This window comes from Pygoscelis adeliae, unplaced genomic scaffold, assembly GCF_000699105.1.
Source record: "Pygoscelis adeliae isolate BGI_AS28 unplaced genomic scaffold, ASM69910v1 Scaffold45, whole genome shotgun sequence".
Taxonomy (NCBI): domain Eukaryota; kingdom Metazoa; phylum Chordata; class Aves; order Sphenisciformes; family Spheniscidae; genus Pygoscelis; species Pygoscelis adeliae.
The window spans coordinates 3,248,294-3,275,429 of NW_008825114.1; the positions used below are offsets into that span (position 1 = coordinate 3,248,294).

At 39.3% G+C, this 27,136-nt stretch overlaps 1 protein-coding gene across 1 annotated transcript in view; it reads right to left on the bottom strand.

Annotated features, from left to right (window-relative positions):
• MPDZ (multiple PDZ domain protein) overlaps window positions 1-27,136 on the bottom strand; it is an 88,124-nt gene that overhangs the window by 27,757 nt on the left and 33,231 nt on the right. Inside the window, exons 16-24 of the mRNA XM_009328157.1 lie at window positions 26,830-27,039; window positions 22,393-22,551; window positions 19,138-19,425; window positions 18,092-18,215; window positions 13,397-13,595; window positions 5,832-5,936; window positions 4,928-5,020; window positions 4,263-4,440; window positions 2,014-2,124 (exon numbers count right to left, since the gene is read on the bottom strand). Of these exons, the coding sequence (XP_009326432.1) occupies window positions 2,014-2,124; window positions 4,263-4,440; window positions 4,928-5,020; window positions 5,832-5,936; window positions 13,397-13,595; window positions 18,092-18,215; window positions 19,138-19,425; window positions 22,393-22,551; window positions 26,830-27,039 (1,467 nt within the window). The remainder of the gene's footprint in view (window positions 1-2,013; window positions 2,125-4,262; window positions 4,441-4,927; window positions 5,021-5,831; window positions 5,937-13,396; window positions 13,596-18,091; window positions 18,216-19,137; window positions 19,426-22,392; window positions 22,552-26,829; window positions 27,040-27,136) is intronic.

A 27,136-nucleotide genomic window follows, 5' to 3' on the forward strand; every position in this document is an offset into this window, starting at 1 on the left:
TACAACAAGATTTTCTGTTTACACACGCAATTCATATTTGAGTCTGTCTTGAGAAGTTTGGGAAAACTAATTTGCCAGTGTAATGACCCTATTACACTTTAACAATTACATTTGTCATCTGCATAAGATTTTAAATCGTATCTTGATGAAATTTTAAGCAACTAAAATAAGCGTCACAGACATTTTGTATATAAACAGTGAAATCCTAATAAAAGAGAAAATAAGAGATCAGCCACCATAATTCAAAATCTTGCCTTTTGTATTTTGTCATGATGGCATAGCACCTAAAATACTACTGCTAGCTCAAGTTCTAATCCATGCAACAGCACTGTATTAATACGGACTGACTACCGTGATAAAATATGGAGCATTTGAGTTTGCCTGAACAGTTAGGTTTTAAACAGCGTGCCTGAAGCATATGTTCTTGCACAGCCTAGGACAAGAAAAGCAAATGCTAAAATAAAGGGTATTTTTCCTTTTACTGTTTTTTTTTGCAAAATAAAACGTAGAATAACAGGATTTATTTTACCTTCTTTGTTTTTTTTCTTTTTTTCAACTAATTTGTGTTCAGCATTTTATTAATGTGTCCAGGATGCTAAGGTACCAGAAACTAGCTAGCATTTCCTATAGCATAATGCTGAAATCCTACAAATTGTCTGGGACCACAACCGTGGTGATAGATTAATTCTTACTCAGAAATACCCAGAGCAGGAAACACAGATTTGATGGATAACTGCTTGCTAGCAAAACTATCAACTAGCCTTTCACAGCTCATTTGCATTATTTGGGCTATTCTGCAGTACACTTAGGACCTCTTCAACTACTACAGTAGCCTGAATGAAGAAAACAAAAGGGAAGAAACTGACTCATTAGCAACAAGTCATTTGAAACTACCTTGCTAAATACACAGCGGTATCGTATTAAATATAGCTACTGTGTGCAGGCAGCTAGCTATCTGGGTGACTGCACATAAATGAAGGCAGGAAATTCCCTTAGAAGATCTTACTTAGAAGAAGTACAGATGCAAGTTTCAAAAGATGAAGACAATAAATATAATGCCATTTACAAAGATCACAACACAAAGCATGTGTACAGTAAGAGCATTTGCAATGTTTCTGCTTACAGAGAAACAAGGGTTTGTTAATAAACAGTCAAGAAATAACCAACAAGCTTAATAATTGGAAACTAAAGAGAACAAAGAACTACAATTAAAAATAGCAAAGGAGCATTCTCTAAATAAAAGTAAGTTGTGAAAAAGTAATGGCATCATTCCCATCCCAAATTGGCCTAAACATTCAGCAGTGGCAATTTTGTTCACATCACAGCAAATGCAAAAGCCTTACTTTAGTATCTTGAATATGAATAACCAACATTCAACAGAGCTTTTTCATGCAACTTTACCTTAGATGACTGACGATAAAATGGGTTAGTAGTTTTCTGCCCACAGGGAGCAGAAGCTGAAGAAGGGCTATAAAGAGACTCTGGCTGGGGAACAAGAGTTATGAGACAACTAGTAAATAAACATGCAGCTTACACAGACTCTACAATGAGGAAGTTTAGTTTCTAGTGATGCAAGCAACACATATTAAAGCTCAGTAGCTTTTGTCTGCAATGTCCATGCAGCTTAGTGACGGAAAACTTCCATGTACTTCTAGGTCCTTTCATTAATGTCCAATGAATTTTTTAACAAGTGCTGTATTTCTGCATGCGCTCCTCAGACATGCTGTCAATCTCTAAGAGTTGGTTTTACTTAAGACTCCTACTCTGCCCCCCAACAAATTATCTTTCTTGAGGCTTTTCAAAATAGTTTGAGGACGGCGTGCTGGAGGGTAATTCCAAATCCAAATCGATTTCATTCTAAATGGAAATAATACTTAAATCAAATATTTGTTCCTAAAATAGCTGAGATGGAACTTTCAGGATTAAATATCCCATTCCCAAACACCAACACCTTGAACATTTGTTTCATCTATTACTATGTATTACATCTCTTTTCATATTCTTTATGCTTACCCTTGGTCTGCTTATAATGCTCTGTACCATAAAGACTACAGGATTGCCTGCCTTCCGTATGGCTTCCACAGCTTGTTCGTGGCTGGCATCTCTGAGGTCAATTCCATCCACCTGTAATTGGAAGGCCTCATCTTAACATGGCAAGAAGCTACAAGAATCATAAGTAAGCTTTGGGTTTTGGTTAGGGAACTTTTACTAAAACCTAAGCCCAAACCTCTGTTACTGGTGGAAAGGTTTCTACTGACTTGGTCTGAGGTCCCTCACACACAGGTTTGAGATTTCCAAGAGCACTGAAAGAACATCAAATAAACATTCTCTCATGGTTTTGAAAACAACATTATTTGTTCAGGCTCCATATGTTTTCCCACAGGCAATGTAATAGAAGAGATATGATAATAAGAAGAGATAAGGTAATCTGAAGAGAGTGGTAGCATTTGCCAAATACCGCTTCCGTAAATCCTATCTCGGAATAACCTACCTCCCAGGACTTTATGACATTTACAAACTGAAACTTGTTAGGTGCTGGAGGGTCTTTCATTATGGGGTATTATGTCAGTACAGTGTACTTTTTTTTCCTTTTTTTTTTTTTTTTTTTAAAGCAAGATAAGACCAATTTTAGCTACTACACACTTTCCCCAGAAGTTAAATTTTCACGTCAGAGCTGAAAAGCTTTCTCTCTTCTAGAAGAAAGCATTTACAAAGGATGGCTAAGGACAAATTTTTGCCTGGTTGCTTTTCTTCATGCCTTCGTATGTATTGGTGTGTAAAATGGTTTGTCTTGCGATCCAAGTAAGAACCATGTTATGGTGAGGTTAGCATCAGTAAAGCATTCTCACAATGACCACAATAAAAGCTAGAAGCTAACACAGAAAGGTTATTTGTTAGTGGCAATTCTTGCACACGAAGTTATATAATGAGGATTACCCCTACCTTTTTAACTGTCTAACTCTACCCTAAGCTTAACCATCCAATGTAAATATAGAATGAAAACAATCTGAGAAAGAAAATTCTATACCTATGAGGAACTGAACAATAACACTAAGGCTCTGCGACTCCCCGTGTCTGAAATACTGTATGCACTAGTAGAGAGAAAAGCCTACATATGCCACAACTTGAGAAACTGAAATAATCCATTCAGAAACAATCACATTAACACAACAATAATTACTTAATTTCACTCACCCACTTCAACTTCTGCAAGCGTCATTGTCAGAGACAATTGCTGCATTCATAAAAATACAGGTATTCAGATATAATGAATGTTTTTTAACTTTCTGGCCATCAAGCAAAATTACACCTCCCAACTTGTTATACACTGGAAACTCTTCCATCCTGTTGTAGAAAGTGCTACCTATACTAAGGTTAATTCAAGATCCTTTATTTCCCTCTTGCAGCAGATGGTAAACTGCAGTTTAAGTATCACCATGTAAAGCAAGCCCAGTCTGATCCAGGGGAAGCATCACCATCACCCTGCCTATTACATTCTTACTGATGGACAGTCAGCTAAGGACATCCAGCAGGGTGAAGAGGAGTGCAGTTCCTAATGGCCTGACACTGGAGACAGGGTAATGTCTGACTTACTGATCATCATCACAAGAAAGACACATTCCTTTCAGAATGTTCATTCTTCAATATCTTTAAGTGAGAAAGCAGAAGTGGCTGCGTGAGCACAGGATTGGCTAAGCAGAAGAGAAATCTAGATAAATTCTTCCCTGTAACACCACTGGCTACCCTATGGGGCAGGCATGGGCACAATGCTCTTAACTTCCTTTGTATCAAATAGAGCTTTCTTCACGTCATCAGGAAAAAAAATGTGTCTCCCTTAATTCCTACCCAAGATGCACAAGAATGATGTGATCTGGTTAAGATTTAAGAGGGAAATAAGCTTGGCATTTATTTGCATGATTTGTTATTCACTGGCCATTTTTGTGGCTATCCAATATGCAAAGGTAAAACCTTTTAGCTTCTCCAAACTTAAGCTTTTTCCTACACATGCTGGCTTTAAAACAGGCAGGTAGAACTACTGGCTTTGTAGACCCCTGCTCACACAGTCAGTCATCAATGCTTTAGGTTGTATATTCAACTTAAAGCTGTCTACACACAAACATCAGCAGATGGTACTACACTCTGCATGGCTCAAGTGGTGCCAGCTGGAGCAGTTACACAGCTGTCAGCCCAGGACCACACATCCACCCCAGCAGCTCCTGAGATGCTGGGGGTGTTGCAAGCAAAAGGCACTCGGCTAGTACCTCCACAATCCGATCTCCAGTTTTTAGCGTTCCATTTTTGCCAGCTGGGCTGTCTTCCAGGATGTGCTTGATAAAGATCCCTCTCATCACTTCTCCATTACTCAGGCGGCTCCCCATTCCTCGTCCTCCAACAATGCTGATCCCCAGTGACTTACTAGGCTCTCTCCAGAGTTCAACCCTGTTATGACAAAACAAGGACCAAAGTAAATAAAAATCTGTTGTGATTATGACAGTGCTGCACACTGAAGACACCTGGATTTGCACAATGGTTTAAAAACATTCAGAAATAACTCCCCCTTGGAAAGTTTTGTCTTTCAGTGGGAGTTATCTACTGAATTGTTCAGAAGGTCTGTAATTATGTCTACTGTTGTTCACTTTATTTTGGATTCTAATCAAAACTTTGAATCCTTCTCTTCATCTCTTCTTACTGACTCCCAGAGAGTCAGTCTACACAGATAAATTACTAAAGCAACCAAGAAACTACTAGATTGCAGGGATTTAGCCCAATGGCAATAAAAATCAACAGTGAATTACTCCAGCAATGCACAATATACGTAAGCGCAGCAATTCTGTAGTTTTCTTATTTCTCTTAAAATATATTACCAGTTTCAAAATTTTTGAATTTCAGATGAGATTTTATACTGTGCAACTAGATCTGCACTTACTTTCTGGGCTGGTTCCAGTTACTGAAGGCTGCATTTTGAAGTTCACTTTCTTCTCCCTCCCCCTCTTCACGTTCTGGAAGCTCTGGGAGTTCCCTGCTGATGAACAGGAACATGCAATTCATTATTAAAGAACCCACATAATCCCTGGATTTCACTGCAAAATGTCATGTATTGTATCACCCTGCCAGCATTAGAATTTGTACACAGGATTCGTGTAAGGAACTTCTTTTTCAGATGTCTGTTAGAATACATATTGTGTTTGGGGATTCCCTGTCCACCTGTCTCCACAATTAAGTTGCTATCAACCAACAACGACAGAATAAAAGACTCTGCATTTTGGAACTAGAACCAAATCAAACCTGAAGGTAATTACTTATTGTTTCCAAAATGGAAGAAATTACAACAGCAGCATTGAAAAAGTTATTGCTTTTGGAGATTAATTTCAAGAAAACAAACATTATTTGTCACTTTGAATATTTTGGCCTGTAACTGTAATGAATTTTTGAAACTCAGAGAAAAGGACAGCATAGTTCATTCTTTCCAGTATACATTCTGGAAAGACCACCAATGCCAAATTCTCATGTTGGAAGCACTATTTGTGGCGATACATAAATTAAATTGCATGGTATTTAAGGGTAGTTTAGGATGAGGCAGTATTTAATCTCCTTTTTGGGTAGATCAAACACCTATAAAACAGGCTTGTAAAAATGTCGGAAAAACTTGCCAGCCAAAGCAAAAATTGTACTCTGAACAGCTTTTTAGTGTCATGGCTGCTGGTCTGAAGAAAATCATCCATCTTTCAGCTCTTCTAAAATAAAAGTTATCTTCCTGAACTGTGCCAAATATATGAAAAGAGTTACATCAGAGAGCCCCACGGGAGAAAACAGTAAGTCTTTTGACTCACCTGACAGTATGTGAAGGAAAAAGTTCAAGTGGCACAGCTCCCTCTGTCTGTTGTCCCAAACTGGCCCTGTACTCGTCTAAATTTTCTGCTGGCACATATGTAATACTGCAACAAAATGGGACATGATTAAAGTAGCATGAGGACTGCTGGTCCTACCTTTGGTGGGTGTGAGGAAGGGATGTGAGGAAGCCACTCAAGACTACTTCATATAGTCATCGACTTCAAAGCCACAATGCTGGTATGTTGGGAATAAGGAGTTATATGAACCCTTTGTGACTTTGCAACAAATATGCATTTATGGTCAAATTAGGTAGTTGAACAGCACATAATTTTCTGAGGGCTCGCCACTCCATTTTAAGTAATGGTGCTTGAACAGTGACAAGAGTGTAACAGACAATCCAGCTTCAGTCAAAACAGAGACTCCTCGTGCAAAGACAAACACTGAAGGATCTGTGAGGTGTGAAGCACCATTACCGTCCTAAATGCTGGCTGAAAATGGTTCTGGAAGTTGGCTTGCAGGAGGTTTTGTGCTTTCCTGGGCGGTTTTGTATCTATTTTAGGTTTCTATGCTTTTGGTGAAAAATACTGCATGGGTTTGTACATACAAACGTGTTACAGCACACCACCTATGCCACAAGGAGCAATCCCCTGCTCAACTCCTTCCTCCAGCCCTTTATGCACTTCCAGCCAGCTTGGGACAGTCAGACAGTCATGTTTCACCAGCCAAATGACATGCAGACTCCTGAAGCCCTGGTGTGACCTGATCATGTTTGAATGCCAGAAACAGAAATGGCCCAATAGACTGGGGAGGGGGAAACAAAGAGAAGGATTAAGGCATGAAGAACATTTATTAAAAAACTTCCCTCTACAGGCAAAAGGAAACCATGATCTAAACAGGGCTACTTAGATGGCTCTCCTTTAACGATGCTTTGCCTTCTTAAAAACCTTTAGTTGTTCAATAAGCAGCTTAGCTATCAGATCCAAGTCTGCCAAGAAGGCTGATGGAAAAAGAACACAAAAAAAATGGCTGTCCTCCCATCCATCACATGGTTAAAAGAAATATGAACATATTTCCCCACAGAACAGATGCGGGGGCGGGGAGCGGGGGGGGGGGGGCGGGGAAATCTTGACCACTTCACAAGGACGTGTAAGCTGCTGAGGAGTGTCTCCTTCAGCTCCAAGTCTCTCACTTACTTGGAGCCCTCTCCTGTCTGTCACTCCCTGATTGGAGTCCTCTTCTGTCTGTCACTCCCTGACTGCCACTGATTACCCCTCTTCATTGGTTTTCTGCTGAATACAGCAAACAGCAGAAGGCAGAGCAAATAACTTTCATATGACCAATGCGGTCTGTCCAAAACACTCTACCCAAATTATCGTAAGAAGCATCTTTATTTGTCATCTTCGTCTGTGCCCAAGCATGTTCCCTACCTCCTCTCACATCTACCATATCTAGAAAAGTGCAGAAGATGGTCATTAAGGAGATGCCTAGGGTGCTGAACAGGAGGAACTCTCCAGTTCTTTTAACGGAAATTTCTAAATCATCCATATTATCACCAGCTTCTTTTCTCTTCCTTAAATCTCCTCCCTCTTCTGCTTTGGCCTTTTTTCAAACACACAAGTGTTACATGCTTGACACAAAGTGTTTTCATTCTGAAGTGCTGGGGAGTTAACATATACTAGGGAACAAACATTCAGCAGAGGGTCACTGACTCAGTTATCTGTCTTTCCTGAGGGCGTTGCAGCACTGGGAAACTTGCAAGACATGCAGCAGTTATTCTGCAAAGCCCTAGCAGTGAAACGGAGAGAAGCAAGAGGGAAAAGAGTTTTTGAAAATAATCACTACTACTCCTCAGCGATCTCCAACTCCAAATGCATTGAACTATAGCAAAGTGCTAGTATTATGGTCACAAAACTGTCACAGGGCAAATGATGCTGCAGAAGCACCACCTAGTAAGCCCATAAGAATATCTTTCCCCTACAAAAGCTACAAGATGTGCAAGCTGCATTTCAATGAACGAAAGTGTATCATTCATCCAGTTACATTCATTAGTTTCATCCCAATCAAATTCATCAATTTTCACCCTATAAAAATAAGTAGGAAATAATGCATTTTCCCTTGAAAGACAGCTGCAGTAAAGAAACCAGAATTGCAAGCAACATTTCTGCTGGCTAGAAGGCTTGGACAATCTCCTTTATGCTAAACTGCAGCTGTAAGCTATTGTTCAAAGTATCAAAAGCAGAATGGCAGCCTCCTAAAAAGAAAACAGATATGCCCAGATTCAGCCTGGATGTAGGCAGTAGAGTGTGATCACTGATAGTAAAGTGTCCAACATCTTTCAACTCTTGTCCTTTTGTGCAAAGAGCACATGGCAAGCAATTTTGCAGGGTCCCAAGGTCCAAGGGTCGTAGTAGTCCTTACCTCATACTTCTGTGCAACATCAGTGTTAGAGATCAGCTAAGGGGGAGGCAAACCATATGCACTCCAACTTCTGGGATGCTCTGTTGTTTTTCATTACATGAATGAATAACTGACATTGTGCTGGGACATTCAAAAGGTATGGCTCAAAGGATGCTCTCAAACAGCCTTATATGCTACTTACAAACATCTCCCAAAAGCTCTCTTAGGTAGGTAAGCTTCCCTTTCTGTGTACAGCACAGGAGCTGAGAAGAAAAGAGGTTCACTCCACCGTTTTTAAAAATGCATCTAAAATTGAGCAACTGAATTACCTAATTGACTTCCACAGATGGAGTCAAATGTAGATAGTATCACTGGGAGCTGTTACTGGGAGCTCTTTGGAAAATTACATTATTTCCATTCTAGTGCTTAACTGCAGTTCCAATTGCCTAATTTTAAGTACTCAAAGGAACATTCAATATGTTTTTAACTGTTCATTATTATCTACAACTAAACTTCAATAATGCTTCAGCTACTTCATAAATATAAACCAGAACACTTACTTGCATTTTGCAAAAAATAGCACAGAAAACTAAATTACATGGATCAAATGCATGAAAAATTACATTCTGTGTAGGAGTTCACCTTTGTTTCTTGCTCATGATTTCCAAAGTTCAGTTAACTGCAAAGGTTTCCCTAGTTGCTCTTATTAGCTAAGCTGTATTACTGAAGTGACCATCCTCCTTCCCTCTCTTTGCATGTTATAACTCAAATGAAAAGTTATACAAAAAAAACTAGCTCTGCTGAAAATTAGAGTTTTAGGAAATATGTATACCAGAAAGCTGTCTTTGTGAAGCGGCTGTCTGTCCTGTTCCTGCCTTCTGTGACACACAGCAAGGTCAGATTGTACTAAAGACCTTGCATTTACAGCTGCCAAGAATTTTTTCTGTTTAGTACTTCATGGGCAGACACCCCACAGTTTTCAAATCCATCACTTGCCGCATCGCTACTGTAGCTCACTTCTTGGAGGTCACAGTGAGGTCTGAAGACATCCAGCATCATCCTGAACAGCTCAAGGTGTGACAGGGGTGATGAGGGGCCCAGAACAAGAAGGGTCTTGGGCTCCTCTGGTCAACTCTGTTGACCCTTGTGCTGTAAAGTGGAAATAAAAATCCACCCAGGCACCTGAATGGTTCATCTGCAAAAGGGACTGATAATTGCCTTAATACGGTCAAAGGGAAGAGAGTAAGAGAAACAATTGCCAGGAAATAGGGATGAAGACACAGAAAACAGGAAACAAGTAAATGACTGCTCTACTATTGTGTTGCATTTCTTATCTGCAAAAGAAGTTAAAGTTCAGTAATTTCAAGGGAAAGTATATGCAGGGTTTAATAATTTCCTCTCTTTCATTGCTGTACAGCTTGAAGGAGAAAGCGTTCTCATTTCCTTTCTTGAGAGCAACAACCACCCTCCTCCCCCCAGAGTTATGCGCTAGCAATGAAAGCAGTGACAATGGAAATACCAAAGGGTGTACATATGAAAATATCTTGTAAACACAACACTGCATGCAGTACAGAGGAACATTTATCACATGCTTGACTGAACAGCCACAAAAAACCTTGAAACACCAACAAACCAAATAACAAAGTATGGAAAATGTTCAGGACAAATTACTGTCATTAACACTTACGGTCTAATTTGAACCTTTTTATACATGAAGTAAGTAAAATGTAAGTGCCACAAAAAATATGACACTGAGATTAATCCAGATATCAGTACATCGTATTCATGCCATTTCTAGCCGTGAACCCTGTACACACACACACACACACACACGTGCTCTGAGCACTTCTGGGGTGGCTGTCATAGATGAAATTTTAAAAAATTAGCAAGACTTTTTTAGAACGCAGGTGTTTTCATTCCAGTCTTAGGAAGTATGCTCCAATCTTCAAGTTTAAAACCATATATATATGCATATATATACATACACACACACACTCTCTCTCTCACCTTTTTAAAAAAAAATATATATATACACACATCCACATGTGCAGCCACATGTGCATGCACACACACACACAAAGAGAGAGAGAATATGTACCTATATCTGGATATATCCCTGAAATTACTATGGATGTCATAAAAGCATGGAATGATTTTACAGACAAGTTGCAACACAGAGCCATAATGAGTTTCTGAATCGCCAATACTCACACATAAAAGAGGGCCTGATCATCAGCAGGTGCTGGAGAAGATCTAGAATGTGAAGCATACGATGCAGCATCTTTTTACAATGGTGTTAACAAATGTCAATGTCTCATGCTGAATGCGAGAGGCATACTTATGTAGTCAAAAGTGTGAGCTGCTTTTCGTTTTTTTTTCTTTTTCCTTTTTTTTTCCCCGTTCCACCTCCGCTTCATCTACACCTCCCCCAGAAAGCATCTGCTCTTTATTATTGTCTATAGCAGTGATTATTAACAAGCATGGAAAATGGAATTGCAATCTATGTTTTATTTCTTGATCAGTAATTCATCCCCACACTTTAGGCAGGTGAATTTTGATACAGCTCTGTAATTATCTGACAGATGTTACAAGCAGCTGCAGCTGAGCACAAAACCCTGGCTATTATTACAGAAACATAAGAGCTGCTGGCAAGGTGGAGTGAGAAGTGAAACAGAATGCACTCTGGTAAGGCCACACATCTGGTTTTCCACACACAAAGGGGAAAAAAATTAAATACCTAAGTCTGAAACTCAGATTGCTGGTTCTTGAACTATTCAAAATCAAATTTCCTTTAATAAAATAAAACAAAACCTTTATGTGGCAAGTAAGAACAGCTTTATGTTTTCTCAGCAAATAATGTTTGCCACTGAAACACAGCTTTGAAATTAAAATAATTCTGCTTAATCTTTTTTTGGGGGCCCCCTGCTACTCAAAAAAAAGTTTAGTCTAGAAGTTAAGGTGCCAACTTTGCAGCCCTGTATGGATAAAGAGGATGGTATCAAGATGGCCACACCTGAGCACTTGTGCACCCTTGTTTCCTGAGGAAGACACCACAGAGATTCAGCTTGCTTATTTGAAATGTTGGCCCTTAAATTGCAAATCCTGCATCGTGGTGCACCACATTAGCTCTGAAATGACATCTATATAGCTGTGTATCCCTCTCAGCAAACAGGAAGAACTATCATGAGATAATGCTCCATATCTCCAAATTTCTGATTTGGGACATTACCCACATGGTTGTATCGTAATATTTTTCTGGGATCCTGTATTGCTCCTGAAAGTACAAATTGCAGAGAAGTTTAATTACGCTGAACAGTTTTGTATCGAAACTATGTAGGCCCAAAAATATTGTCCTTATTCTTGCAAGACTCCTTTAGAAGCTACCAAAGGATCTAGTCTTTCATTTTTTTGAAGTGCAGACGCCAGCTTCACTTTAAACCCTTATCATGGGTATGCACATAAATACAAGTACATAAATATAAAATGAAAGACAAAAATCTTAAGTAAGAATATGAATAGCAATTGCCCCTTTTCTGTGAGATCTTTCAGAAAGGGGATGCACTTCCCTCTGGAAAATCTGAATATTCACGTCTTAAGACAAGACTTTGGTATTTCTGACACATCTGCAAAAGACTAAGACTACAAAACAAAACCTATAGTCACATAGTGTAAAATGCAGCAGCTATAAAAGGATAAGCACAAATCATGAACACATCTGTGTTTGATCATGTAACTATGGCACTAATAAAAGACTCCTCACAGAAGAATGGTGCTGTAGCATTTGTGTATCTGAGCAGACATACACACACAGGCATGCGCATATACCAACTGATTTCAGTCGTGGCAGTCGAAATTATAATACTGTTTGAAAGCCTACAATAATAATCAATGTCACATTTTATCAACACTGACTCGCTCATATTCATGACAGTATTGACAATAATGTAATTCATTATATGAGCATATCCCATTATTTAAACAAGCTTACATTAAATCATAATCCTAAATGCATGACAGCTATGGGGCAGACAATTAAACCTACCACCCACAGTGAAGATAATTTACCTACCTGTTCCCAAAATGCCAGGTGTCTTCAAAGCTAGAATACTTCTGGGGAAGAATGGAATGCCCTGCAGTCCGTTTTGAACTGACAGAAACCACACAGTTACCTGCAACTACACTGGGACTGAACTGATCCCTTTGAAGGCCATCCTCTTAAATAAGTAGGAGCTTCTATTACCAACAGCTCCATTAATCCCATTTGCAGATCTGACCAAATCCATGTTACCATGGGTTTGAGAAAAACAGCTACTAGATTTTTGGAGCTGTAAACCCAGCACTGGTGTGTCTAGAGCACTGTCCACAAGCTTAGGAACAACCTCATTTCTAGATGGTGCATGTGGGCAAAGTTAACTCCACAACCACAACAGCTGGAAAGAATTGTACTTTGAAGGGAAAGGTAAAATTCTGTAAATTGAGTGAACTTGAGAAGAAGCAGCTTTCTCATCAAGCAAGCAGATATTTCAAACTTGTATTAATTACTGCAAGTTTAAATTAGTACTCCCAAGAGCGGGTATTTATGCACTAGAGTAACAGCTCCTTTGTACATACTAATAAAAACTTGGAAGTGACTTCACAAAACAAACTGTTTCTGCTGTTTGTCGCAGATGTACTGAAAATGTTTTAAGTGTTACTTTTCTGCATTAACATCAGCTGTCATACTTTCGGTCTGGCAGTCAAAACCAAAATCCATTACAAAGATCTCCATCAAACGAAATCATTTGTGCAATGGCCAGGACAGTCCACCTTTGAGAAAGACAAAACACCTTGAGGAAATCCTTACTTTCTTTGGAAGAGTCATACTATCAATGCAAAACTCTGACTAATCCCACTCCTTCAATATAACCAGGCAGGGCAGTAATGATGATGATTACTAATGACAGCAGTAACTTTTCTAAGAACATCCAAAGCCTCACACACAAGTGATTCTATCTTTCAAACACATGAAGCTGTAATCTGAAGGTTAATTATCCATCTGAAGCTGTAACTTAAAGGTAAATTCATATTGTAAAAACAAACAAAATTTTCATTTAGAATACTTGCATAAATAACCAAATTTTGATTATTAGCCTCTTCCTACCACAATTCATCATCTAGCTTTACCTACTTTATATCTGGTCCAATGAGCGAATGCCTCCTTAGCATAGCCCGGGCTTGTGCATTGGTTAAGTTAGTGGTTGACTCTTCATTAATGGACAGGATGCAGTCCCCCACACTAATCCGTCCATCACGACTTATTGAGCCTCCATGGATGACGCTGCGGACTATCATTCCTGAGCCATCTTTATTGGAACTTACTGTCATCCCTACAGTGAAAAACGCATGAAACAGTTAATAACATGTTTGAGCCCCAGCTCTGAGTGCCAAGAAAAAGAAATGTAACCTGGGGCAGGGAAGGTAAAAGCCAGCCAGCCTACCTGCCAATGTCAGCAAGCCTATAAACACTGCTCTTATTCTCCCTTGCATTTCCTTCTTTCCAACAGGAAACAGCAGTTACAAATCACAATCACAGTATCTTTACTTTACCTTGTGTCATTACACATACCAGGCTGGATATAAAAAAACTGAGACAGTGGAAAATTTAAGCAGAAAATAAACAAAAAAGGTAATGAAATTGTTTCTAAAACAGTCAAATTTACCAGTCTTCTGGATGGTTCACTGAGTTTATACACCACATTTCAGTTTAGTTTATAACAGTTCTCTTTGGAAAGAGGGTGAAATGATTAAACGGTTAATTGGGAGCATAGGGCCAATAAAACCACACACTTATTTTCAACAGAAAGCCTGAATCAGATCCCACTGAGATAGTGGCTGCCTTCCTGCTCTCCTATGTGGGCCACTGCTTAGGGCCAAAAGAGCATCCTGACTTCTGTGACAGCCTGTGCACTACTGATGGATACAGTCCGGTACTTGAGTTACACCACGATCCCACCTGTGGCACAGCAGGACACTACTTCTCAATGTTTATACACACCATTTAACTCCACTTTCTTTTCACTAATGGGAAATGAGAGAGAGAGACTCTTCCCCTCCTCCCCATGGGGACTTACTTGTGGTGCTCGGCTTGACATGTCTTTGTGACTGTTCTTACATGCATGAGTTGTCACTGTTATTTTCAGGGCAGTTCGTGCTCCTCAAATCAACCCTGATGACAGTTCCAGGAAAAACTGTTCTTCACTAAGGCAATGGAAAAGTAGCTGAACGGCCAGCACCCTGGAAGTCCACTGGGTGGACTTAAGCAGAAAAGTCCACTGGGTGGACTTCCACTATCTTAATAGTGCCAAACTCATTTTTATTCTCTTCTGTGCACTAACATGGAAGCTTTCCTTCACTAAGAAGATGAAGCCACTGAAGTAAGAGCGCCTTATAGAGGAGTATCTATTGGAGAAGGAGGCAGTGACTACCTCACTGTGTGTTATCCTAGTTTTGCACGTAAACATCAGGCTAGCACGCACTGGTAGTGCAGCTGTGTGTCTGCAAGCCCTTACCTTATTGTCCAGACTGTGAGTGGAAGGAACATAGCTACCCAGAGCAAAACCTCCAAGGATACTGACTATGAAAAAATTCTAACCCTTTATATACAAACATGGCTACAGAAGACAGAGACTGAACACTTTACTCTGTGACCTTAGACCTTGGGAGACAAACTGGCTGAACAGAGTTTAGAAGGCAGCTGTAAGCCCCAGTCTACCCAGACTCAGCCAACCATACAAACATCTGCCTATATATCTGTCTCAGAGAAAAAAAATAAAATACTGTAACCATTTAAAGAACAACATTAATCCAGATATTCATTTGTGCTTCTTCCAGGACTCCTCCCAGAAAATAAAAATCTCTTAATAGTGTTGGCTCCTCACACCCACTTGTAGTTGAGATCAACATAGCTGTCTAAAGTATGAGAAGGTGGCCCTGACTAGCAAGGAACTGCCCAATAAGCTTCTTAGACACAGGAATACATCTACCTGTCTACTTTGGTATGTGGAAGTCAAGGTTTATCTTGGAAAAACTGTAAAACCCATCTTGATGATGGCACTTTATATTAAACTGATGAAAGAATATGGTGTTACCGTTGACTGGAGATTTATATTTATGATTTGCCACGTAACGATGTCAGCTGTGGTCAGGCGTAATTTAAACATGGGTGTATCAGACTTGTGATACAGACACACAATGCCACTTATTTATTGCCCTGCTATTAGAAAAAGTAGAGGTAAACTGCCTGTCACCTACCCCTCAGATTAGTAATGTTACAATGTTGAGCACATCACAGGTGGCATTTACAGATGCCATCCTAGGGTGGACGCCCCAGCGTTTACACTCCCATACTCCTTCCAACAACCACCTCTTGACAGATCTGCTCACACGGGTTACTCAGTCAGATGTGAACGTAAACACAACTCTGCAACAGAGTGGTCTCCACCAGAATACAAGCAGTGTGCACAGAAAAGCAAACTGCCACGGAAACAGACAAAATGTAGTTTGAAATTCTGAACCTAACTTTGCTGCTTGGTTAAGCCAGTAGCCAGCAACAGTATTACCAAGGCTAGTGTAATAGCACTTTAGAAAAACATCACCCCGGTTTCTATGCTGACATCTTCATTACAACAGATCTGCAAGGCTGATGTCACACTTTGGAAAGATACAGTTTCAGGTTAAAAATGCAAATGCCACTGTCAAGTTTCCAAATGAATTACACAGGACAATGGCATTTCAGCTCTTCTTGCATGTGGGCGCTCCGTCCTCTTACCTTTTAAAAATCACAAGCAAAAGGTTAGAGCTCCAGCTGTGGCTGGATTTGAGGAGCTGTTGCAAGTTATGGGTGACACCATTTAAAAGGAAAAAACAAGTGCCAGTTCTCAACTGAAATAATTGATGCAGCTGCAGCTTTCAACATTGCTCACAGCTCTTGATTTAGCTCCTTCTGTAAAAATGAAAGTTAAAAGCAGTGCAGTCATGCGTATAAATTGGTCACTGTGCCCAGGCAGCTTCCCAGGCCAGAGCACACACAGACTGGAAGGAAAAGACTACAGTTAAAAGCCAGGAGAAAGCAATATTCACATTCATACTATGTATACATGAGAGGCCAGTCTTACTTTTCATGCATGTGATGTCTGCCAATGTGCACCCTGCTCCAAGTTTGTATTTCTATGCTCTATTACGCTTGACATGAAATTTGCTTTGTATGTTCACTACACTTAAAATGCTTATAGACATACACGAAAAACACTGCTCCACTGAGCTAAGGTTTTATTGCAAACAAAACTTTTTTAACAAAATCCAAATGCCTGGAACTGCACTGTAACTTGCACCTGATACAGCCCGGCAATGAGGCCAGTAAAGGCAGTAGTTACCCAAGCACCTCACACCAATTAAAGTCAAAACTTACATCCACATCAGCCTTGCCTACAGCTTTATATTTTGGTGAGGCTGATTTTAAACCAGATCAGTTCCCAATCCAGTTTGGAGGCTGGCTGTATCATGAAGGAGAAGGCGGTATCAGGCAGACTGAGCATCCAGCCATCAGAGGGCAGTGTACTCCAGGCAGAAGCACCCACTGAATCACAGCATCCCAGCGCCCCACCCACCTCTGCGCAGCAAGGGAGTTCTGAGCGGTGGCTGTTTATGAGCAAGGGGCCCATGGGCTGCTTTCAAGGTGCTTTCTGTGGACAGCCCATCTTAAAGTATTCGTGGAGTCACTGCAAACAGCCAGTGCCCACACAGACTCCCGCCCTACCAACACCAGAGAGTCTTCAAGGACGTGCCGTTGGCCAGAAGAAACAGCACGAAGAACCTAAACCAAAGCAAATGAACACACCAGCCACAAACAGGAGGGGAGCACCCGCTGCCTCCCACCACAAAGTCTCCCCCATCCCGGATCTGGGAACTGGCCTGGGAGGATGCTACCCCTGTGCTCCCCCTCATACTGCCCAGGGCTGCACCAAAGACCAGGAGAGGACACAGAAAAACGTTTCCATCTGTTGTGCCTGTTTGCTTCAAAATGTGCCTCTAGCCAGTATGCTCAGGAAGTTGCACATTGCAGATATTTAAAACCCTGAAATTCTCTACAAAATGATAATATCATTGAGATACTATCAGAGAGGTGGTGGATGCCCCATCCCTGGCAACATTCAAGGGCAGGTTGGACGGGGCTCTGAGCAACCTGATCTAGTTGAAGATGTGCCTGCCCACGGCAGGGGGGTTGGACTAGATGACCTTTAGAGGTCCCTTCCAAGCCAAACTATTCTATGACTCTGTGATTGAGCTAAAAACATTACCTATTAAATGTATCTTAAGCACTTTTAAGATACAAGCACTTAAGATACAAGTACAAATATGTAGCAAGGAAATGAACAGCTTGTTTAGACCCTTTTGACCATCCTCAGAAAGCAAGATCATTTTGTGTTTACATACATTTGAAAGTCTAGTCTGCATCTCTTTGACGAAAGTGTTCTTCTACAGCATTCCTCGGCTATATCTCATTTTTCCACTACATTATATAAATGTATAGACATCAAAAACCAATGTATTAAAATTGTTAACATTTAGGAATGACTGAACTCCTGTACGGGGAAAAAAAAATTCTGAGTGAGACTGGACACTTTACTTTTTTGTTCAGCGTGACAGCAAATGGATCCACTGCCATCACAGCCAAACAGGGCAAGAGCAGCAAAGAATGAATATCCTGTCATGCTTTCCCCACTAAAAGGAAAATATTTAGTCTTTACTAATAAAACAGGAAAGATATGAGAAAAACAGACAGCCATGTTCCTGAGCAGGTTACAAAAAACATTAGCTACCTTACCTAGACTTGAATTGCCTTTTGCAATAGTGATAGTCTTCTCATAAATGTTTTTGACTGAATTTGGGGTTGTGGAACTTCCCTCCAAAGATACTGGGCATCTCTTTTCCGTTAAAAGCACTTGATCCTAACACAAGGGAAAATAACATCAGTTCAGAATACCGAGATAAAAATATGATTGGACATACTGACCTCAACTCTTCTTACCTTACACAAAAGCTAGGTACATAATTAATACAGATTCCTCATACTGACATTGGAAAAGTCAGTCCATCAAAGATTAAACCAACATACATGAGGTTTCTGTTTACATTCAGGTAATATAGAAAATCTACCATAAAGTATGCTTTTAATTTATGGACATCAGTTACACTCTTAATAGTGGGATGAATTCAAGGGCTCTCAGACTCGTTCACCGCAGATGTCTGACAATCTGCCAGTGCTAAAGTAACAAATCTTGTAAGAAATTGCAGCTCTTTTAAGAATTTCTTAACAAATCACTGAACGGAAGAAAAAAGAAACACATGTCACAGTGACTGTCATATAAAGGAATATTATGTTTGCACACTGTGGCATCGCAGGACAGTTTGTGAGCTCAACTCTGGAGGCTTGCGCGAACATGAGAATGCAAGTCTTTCATACCACTCCCCCTTGGCTTCCCAGGCCTGGATTCCAGCTATGCACCTCCTCCTTGTGCCCATGTCTCTGCAGAGGTTAAGAGGGCATAAGAAAAGCCCCCTGGCCTGCTCAACAGGTACACTGTGGTCCAGCAGTGTCTACTGCTGTGAGGTACGAGCAGACTTTTATATACCCCTGTATCGCCAGTCTCTGGGAGATGACTATCTATCTTGACGCCATAAATTATCTCCTCTTTTGGACAGGTCTAAATCTGTAGGTTTTGATGTGAGCTACCACATCTGATGGACATTTATAATCAAACAGCCATACATGGCTATTGACCAGTGTCAATTTCTCCAAGAGATTTTATGTTTTAATATCACATTTCTGTACGGTTTTTTAATTATTATTTTAAAAAACCCAATCTTTACTTTTCCAGTGCGATCAAGCTGCATGGTAGTATCAAGGCTTGTACTCAGTGCAATTTCTGCTGTTGTCTGAGATCCAGTCCATGTCGCTGTGTTTTCGCTTTCATTTTGGTTGATATCCGAAACATCCAGAGGCAGAAGATCCTTTTTAGTAAAACCAGTTGCAGTTTCCAGGCTATTGCCCACTACGGACTTTTGCTCTCTCTCTCTCTGATTCAGATCCATGTTGTACAGGTTCTTGTCAGATACACGGAAATCAGCTGCAGCATTTGAACATTCCTCTCCAACAGACTGTTAAACGCAGGAGACAATGAACAATCAACATTCTTTTGTAGTATAATTAAAAAGTACATTTCATGCTAAAATCTGAAACAGAAACTAATCTCACAGAATTTAAACATATTTGTTGTAACATCAGTGTCTTCAGCAGATCCCTATGGGCATTTTACTATAAAATTTACTTGATTCCTCAGACAATTCCTTCTGTTTTAAAATACCAGAAATCATTGAAAATAAAGTTACTGCTGAAGGCCAAATTCTAATTTGGCACTCATCAATAAATCTTCACTAACTTCAACAAACTAATGTCCATTCACACATTCTCAAACAAGACATAACTCCACAAGTTATTAAAATTAAAGTATCCAATTGTCTTTCTCAGGTAGAAGAACTTTGAAAGATCAAGGTCTTTCCTTTCAAAACACTTAGAAGCAAAGAGCAATTTCAAACAGTTCAGACAATAAGCATGCAATCTAATCATCCATTTAACTGAGTAGAAACACATTTAGATACCCCTTCCACACAAAGAGGGAAAAGTAAAAACTCAGTCAAATCTCAGCAAAAAATGAACATGGAGGTCTTGAACTGTGACAACAATGAAATACAATGATGCAGCTACAGAATTTTATCAGCTAGTACTTATTGCAAGTGTATTGATTATGGCTGCAATACTAGGATTAAGTTCTCTACAAAAAATTTGTTCAGACTTTCAAGATTCCAAGGTCCTGCATTTCAAATATTTTAAGGAATTTCAATAATCACATCATTCTGAAAAAAATCTTCAAATATTCTCTAGCTCAGCTTTCAAAATAAGTAATTTTCAAAACATGTAGGCCATTAGATATTAGAAAGATATACCAAGGACTTGGAGATTGGACTTACAGGCTCTATATCAGTATCAGGGATTTTTCTCTGACATGTAGTAAATGTAATCACAAGAACGTCTACCTCTATCTGTATTAGCTGTTATCCACTGGTCCTACTAATTCTTCCATTGCTTTTCCAAAAAGTGGGGAAAACATGTTTCCCAGGATTTTGGGATATTTTGCAACATTGTGTATCAAGGACCTTAGAATTTGTTTTTCTCATCTTTCATGAAGTGCATACATGCTTGCTCTGTCCCCAAACAATCGTCAAAAAAGGTTCACCTGTAAACAACTGGTTTACGTAACATCTAAGATAATTGAGCAAAGCCTAAATACAACTAATCTGCATGATATAATCAATAAAATAACTTCCTACCTTTTGGAGAACAGAACACCAGGACTATAATCTATTTAAATTATTCCATTAGGTTTCAGAGAAAGCTGGGACATCTACTTTTAAGTCTGTTTTGTATCTATTTTCAAATCAGTGAAAACAAGACCCAGATTGTACTCAACATTTAATCCATGTGCTATATATACATATTAGAGTTGCAGCATATGCCCATTTTAATTTTTGTTTCACTTAAAGAAAAGCCAATGCTGTAATTTTTGAAGACAAACACAATTTCAGGAATTTGTAACTATAGCAACATGTGGCCTCATTAGAGCATTTGCATTACTTTGACTTCAGGTATTTTTTTTCATCACCTATTTTAAAAGTGACACCAAAGGCATTCAGAACCTGTCAACTGTCCTGAAGTCAGAAATAGCTGAAATACCTCTGCATTCCTCATAGCATCTAATAGCAATTTTTTCATTTTTACTGCACTTCACTTGCCTCAAAAGTCTTCTTTTATGAACAGATTTTCTTGCTATGTTTACTTTGTGAAGTCACTCACAACTGCAGAGTATAAAATGTTACTTGGTAAGAACTTAATACTCACTTCATACTGGTGCACAGAGAGGAACACTGAAAAGTCAGGACCATAGTCCGAAGCCATCTCTAAGTCAATGCTGAAAATAACTTATGATTTTCTAGAGCCTCAACATGGTATGTAATGTAAATCCAGCCTCTATCTCATAAAATGCTTCTCAGCTTGCAAAATGCATAATCCGTTTAAGTAACAATTACAGAGTTAAACAATGCAATCTGTCCCACTGGCACAGCAGAGATGTGCTCTTCTGTGGATTAGGAGAAACCATTAGAAGATGAATTTAGCTTTCCAACCAGTGCCTCGTAAGGGCTGAACGTGTTCCAGAAGGGATAAAGGGAGTTACTGCAGCTCAGGTGTGGAGGAAAAAGCAGCAGCTACTCTATTCAAGATCACAGACTGCAAACCCTGGAAGAAATCCCTACAATGTTGTTTTCAAAGATGACTGCTAGAAAAAATGACTTGGAAGACTCTGGATTAGCAAAATAAATCTATAGATTGCCAAGAAAAAGGAGCATGAAAAACCATGGAGAGAAACAAAACACCAACTCTGACACAAACAATCAAGTCATTATGGGTATGTGAACAGGAAGAAAAAAGATACTGATCTTTGTAATGCTCTTAAAGAACTTATCGTCATTTACTGACTTTAAATAGAAATTATTAGTAATCAGACGTTTGATATTTACAGATTTACTTTTAATTACAGTAGCATTACAAACATTTCATTCAAGAACACAGTAAATGAATTAGCAAACATACTAACTATGAAGCATAAAAGCAAAGCTTAGGATGAAAACTTACTCTTGCTTTTCATACCTAAAATACTGTAGAATAACGCACTTATTTTGTGTTACCACTCTTTACTATGCTCTGAAGTAAAAACAATTAAATTTTTGTAGCAGAATGCTCACCTCAGCTTTAACACTACAAACATCTCACCATACTTTATCTGGCTACACAAAACGCAAATCCAAGCTTTCAACCTTCTAGCTGCCTCTTTCTTCAACACACACATCTAAAAGACACCAGTACTACTACCCTAAACAAAACTGCACTTCAATCTGGTAACAAATAGTGCAGTTTGAACCAGGATGACATAAAACACTTGTATCTAATAATACAGCCTTTTCACACTTATAATCAAAGTTTGCCATCAATAAAACCATCCTCCTTTTTACCTTGGGAGTTGACAATGGAAGAGAGAAGCTGTAGTTCAGCTCACCGCTACAGGCACTGCCATGCAGAGCTATCATTGAAGCCTGGAAGACGTCACTCTCTAGCGAATACTGCGATTCAAAGGTGGACTCATCCGCTAGATCTGCCTCGCCGGAGTCCACCTAACAACAAAAGCAATTCAATCAGCCAGGCTATCTGTTACCTTCACACCACATAAGCCCCAAACACATGCACCTCAGCCGCTATATACTGACTGGCACTTTCCTTCTTTTTTTCCCCCCCTCCATGTTTCACATTGAAGTTATATTTGCACAGCACAGTAGGAGAAATTTCTGCTTCCAATTACAATTCATGTTACTACATCTTCAGAGGTTGCAAAGAGTATCTGAAGCAAAGTGAGAGTCTCAACTGGAATGAGTTGCAGGGCTGAGGCAGGCTGATGCCTGTTAACAGAAGTACAAGGTGTTAGGAGAATTCTGCTGTACTCCCTGGTGCCAAAATTTTGATTTAAGGCTTTTTTTTTTTCTTTTTAACTTTCTTTTCTAAGAATCAGAACTGAAAAAACAATGAGCTTCACTTAGTGCCACCTGTCAGGAATGTTCCCTCCACCCAACTTCATAGGTTCGGTTGTTTTTAAAAGGGTACGAAAAATAATCTTCTGGAAATTGCAATGTTTTCCAATATATTTATAAGAAACATTTATGACATGATTTTTTATGATTTCCAAAATATTTTACATTTTACAAAAATATTAATATGGACAATTATCCTGTCTTACATGAAAAATGAAATTTTAAAAAGGGTTCCAGACATGGACATGGGCAGCATTTTTTGCCTTTTTTTTTCTTAAATGAAATATAATTTTTTCAAAACTCATATACTTTCAAATACTAGAATAAAATTAAGTCCTACAAGACTTAATTTATGGTGCTTCACATACTACACTTTGATTACAATTTCTTCTCCCCTGGCAGAGCTCAAGAAAACAGTGTATGCTAACAAAAATGATCCGTGAGTTCAGAGCCATGACCATACCATAAACTTGTATGAAGCAGCCAAGTGAACCCATATGCAGAGATGGGATCTAAGTGTTGTTTTTCAGCCTCTGTGGTTAATCATACTATGAATTTATTATGTCAGGTTCACAACAGCAATAGCAACAATCTGCAATGATTCAACATACTGATTCCTTTTTGGGGTACAAATGATCCATTTTTTTATTGTCTCAACCCTAAAGACTTAACAACTAATTCAAACTGCTCCTTTGGTGTACCTTACTCTCAGCCCATCTTCTGGAAAATGCAGACTAGTGTTACTGAAGCTATGCCCTAAAAAAAGGATTGTGAAGAACTGGGACAGACCTGTAGGATATGAATGTAGATTTATCTATGAAAAACAGTATCTCATGAGTGTACTCTGCAAACACATCTTTAACTGGGTGATTGCACATTCCATTTCATATTTTGTACATTTGACAGCTGACAGAGTTGACAATTTAACCATATTATTATCTGCCATATATTTCATTGTTCTTTCACAGTTTTAATTTTTTGTATGAATCACATAGAAGTCAAATTTTTAAATACTTAAAGTTTTAATCTGATCTTCAACCCATCTTTAATTAAAAGATATTTACAATATATAATCTGGCTTCTTCATACTTCTTCTCGATGAATAGAATAAGGCAAACCCTATTACATAACTACTGTACCAAGGTAACAAACTGCAGCAGAAAAAACAGGCAGTCTTGTTTAAAAGCAAGTTATTAAAACCAGCTTGTCATTTGCAAATGTGAGAAAATAGCAAACATACTGGAATCAGTAATTCAGAGAGTTTTACCTTGAAGGAATCCATTTCAGCTTTTTGTTTGGTTTTGGGTTTTTTCTAATGAATTAAGTTCTGGTGTTTAGTAGAAACTGCTTCCCTACTCATCCCCAGAAAATGAGGGCCAAATAACTTCAATATCAGGCCCAGATCAGTACAAATAAACGTTAGAAGACACACTCGGAATATATTTATATTCTGTTTTTTGGGGGCTTGGGGGGTTTTTTGTAGAGTCCTATTTCCTTTGTCTTTTTCATCTGAGTTCTTCCTGGTAAACTCTGGGCTATGTAAGGCACTGAATGCTCAGGTAAGACGCATTGTTTGTACAAGTGAACACCTTTTGACCTTGCAAATCTCATAATGACTGATTGATGCTGAATTCTAAAGAATACTAATAGGAGGAAGCATTGGCAGCTTTTGAAGACAGACAGCATTCCTTTTAAGGCTGGCTTACATGCAAAAAGAGAGTTCCAAAAACTTTCAAAGGTAGAGAAGTGATGTATTATGATATATAGGCAGACAGATTTATTTACAAAATAAGCACATGAGCATTTCTCTACACAAGGTGAGATTTTCAAAGGGATACTCTGTGCATGCAAGGAGAAGTGGGCAGCCATGCACTTTTGAAAACCTCAGCAAAATACTTCCTTTTTTCCCAGCAACTAACATATTATAGGCCAGATTCACAGCTCATGCACACAGCCAAAATCTCCAGGTGCCAGTTTCTACCATGTGGGGATCCATCCCAACTGTGGTGGATGAGTAATGTGGCAACAATAAACACTAAAAAATAAGCACGAACAGTGACAAAGCAACCCCTTTTATTACAAAATGCAAAGACTTAAGAAATCTTCTGTAAGTTGGGCCACTAACCAGAGCCAGCTCAGCATGGAAGAGGGCTGCATCAGCTGGCCCCTCCTCCTCAAGTGACTGGGCAGTGTAGAAAAAGCAATCTTCCTTAGCAGAGACATAGCCCTCCTCTGGTGAAAGCTGCAGAAAGAACGAAGCTCTGAGTTGGATGAGTGGCCAGGACACAGGGCGTGCAGTGCGTTATGTGTGTGGTTTTAGAGAGGCAAATGAATTCCAAATGCAGCAAAGGGTTCATGTCAATCACAGTCACAATGTTGGGTAGGTAGTTTTTTTTCAAGTTTACCTGAATTGATTCAGCTTCACATCTCATTTTACATCCCCAAGTAATGAAAAAGGCCTATCCAGCTATACCACAGAGCCCACAGCTGAGTCTAAACTCATTTTCAATTTCTGCTCTTATTAAACATATACTAAAACTGTCATCAGAGCTGCCACCAGGGAAAAAGCCTAACAGCAGAGGCCTTTACAACCTTGCTAGCTGCAGAGTAATCTTGTTAGCAGGCAGGAAGGCTGCATCCGCTGTCTGCGTTTTATGATTGTATCTACCAGGTGGAACAGCCTCGGGAGGACAAAACACAATTCTGACTAAAAACCAGCAGCTTTTTCCAACATAATTTGATGCTAGGTGCATTCGTCCAGTACTGCAAAGAAGCCAGTGATTATTCACTATGTTTAATTAATTGGCAAGCATAATACATGAAATATTAAAAGTGCAAATGCTGAATATTTACAAAATGCTGGGAACAGAAACAAAACCCCCACGTATTTTCTCTTTTAGAGTGACATCTTCTTAAGTAGGAAAATATTCATTTGTAAGACATCTTAGTGTGTAACACAGAGTCTCCACTACAAAAAACGAATTTAACAAAGCAAGTTAAAAAAGTACCCTCTTGCTACGAAAAGGAAAGTTTCTAGTAACTTAAACATCAGCCATTCCCTCCTACCCTCTCCACAAAGATCCACTAAGAATGAAAATTTGGTATCTGCATCCACAAGGATTACAAGATTATCATTTAATGAAAAGCAGAAATGAACCCCAAACACTGCACTTGGGCTTACAAATATAGTGAAGGGTATCTTCTTTGTATGTATAAACTGATGCCATTCTACTGATTTGAATTTAACACACCAGGGACACTAGTCCACTAGCATCCTTACTGACATGCTATCTCGGTAACCCTAGGCCTCCTACAACCTCATTCTTGTAATTGTTACAGACTACCTTCTAAAATCTAGCCTGAAATTATTTATGGCTATACTAAAATAACCACTTTGAGGTATATGAACTGAAGACTACTCACCATTCTTTAAACAAAGTGTGCAGTCTAAATACAAAGACTGCATATGTACTATACCTTGCAAAGCAAAGGAATAGGCAAATTCCAGGCAAACTACAAAAAATTGACTTTGTGTCACCATCTCATACATTCAGAGAATCTTGTAAAGTGTACAAAATTATGCCTGGCAACTTGCAGCCCTGAAAGACTGTGCTGGTTGCAAGATGCTTCACTGTTTTCTCAGCTGCAAGGCAGGTGTGATAGGTCCTGCAATCACTACACCAGTCATACACTACACAGGCCACTCCTCTATGCAAGGAGATACAGGAATCTGTTAAAGACAGTTTCTGGATGTTTTGAGCCAGCCAGCTGTACCCCAAAGCACGCAAAAGTGTATGCAGAAGTCAGGATCATCATGTACCAGCTTAAATTACATGAAAAGTACTCATCAAATTCCCAAATCCTTACAGGCAGTGGTTTGGCAACTCCTATTTTAACTGTTCCTGCTGGGGCTCCTTTCAGTGCTTGTACCGCTTCCTCCAGGCTGCCATTTTCCAAGTTGATATTGTTGACAAACATAAGCCGATCTCCGGGAAGAAGTCTGCCATCTTGCTCAGCCACACCCCCAGGAACTAATGAGCGAATCACAATTACGGTGTTTGCTGGATCAACAGGATCCTAATTAAATAAAACGAAGGAAAACATTTCATTTTATTTATTCTTTTATGTCTTGAGAGGCTAATTTTTATGCAGAGTTGGGTTATTAAAATATTGG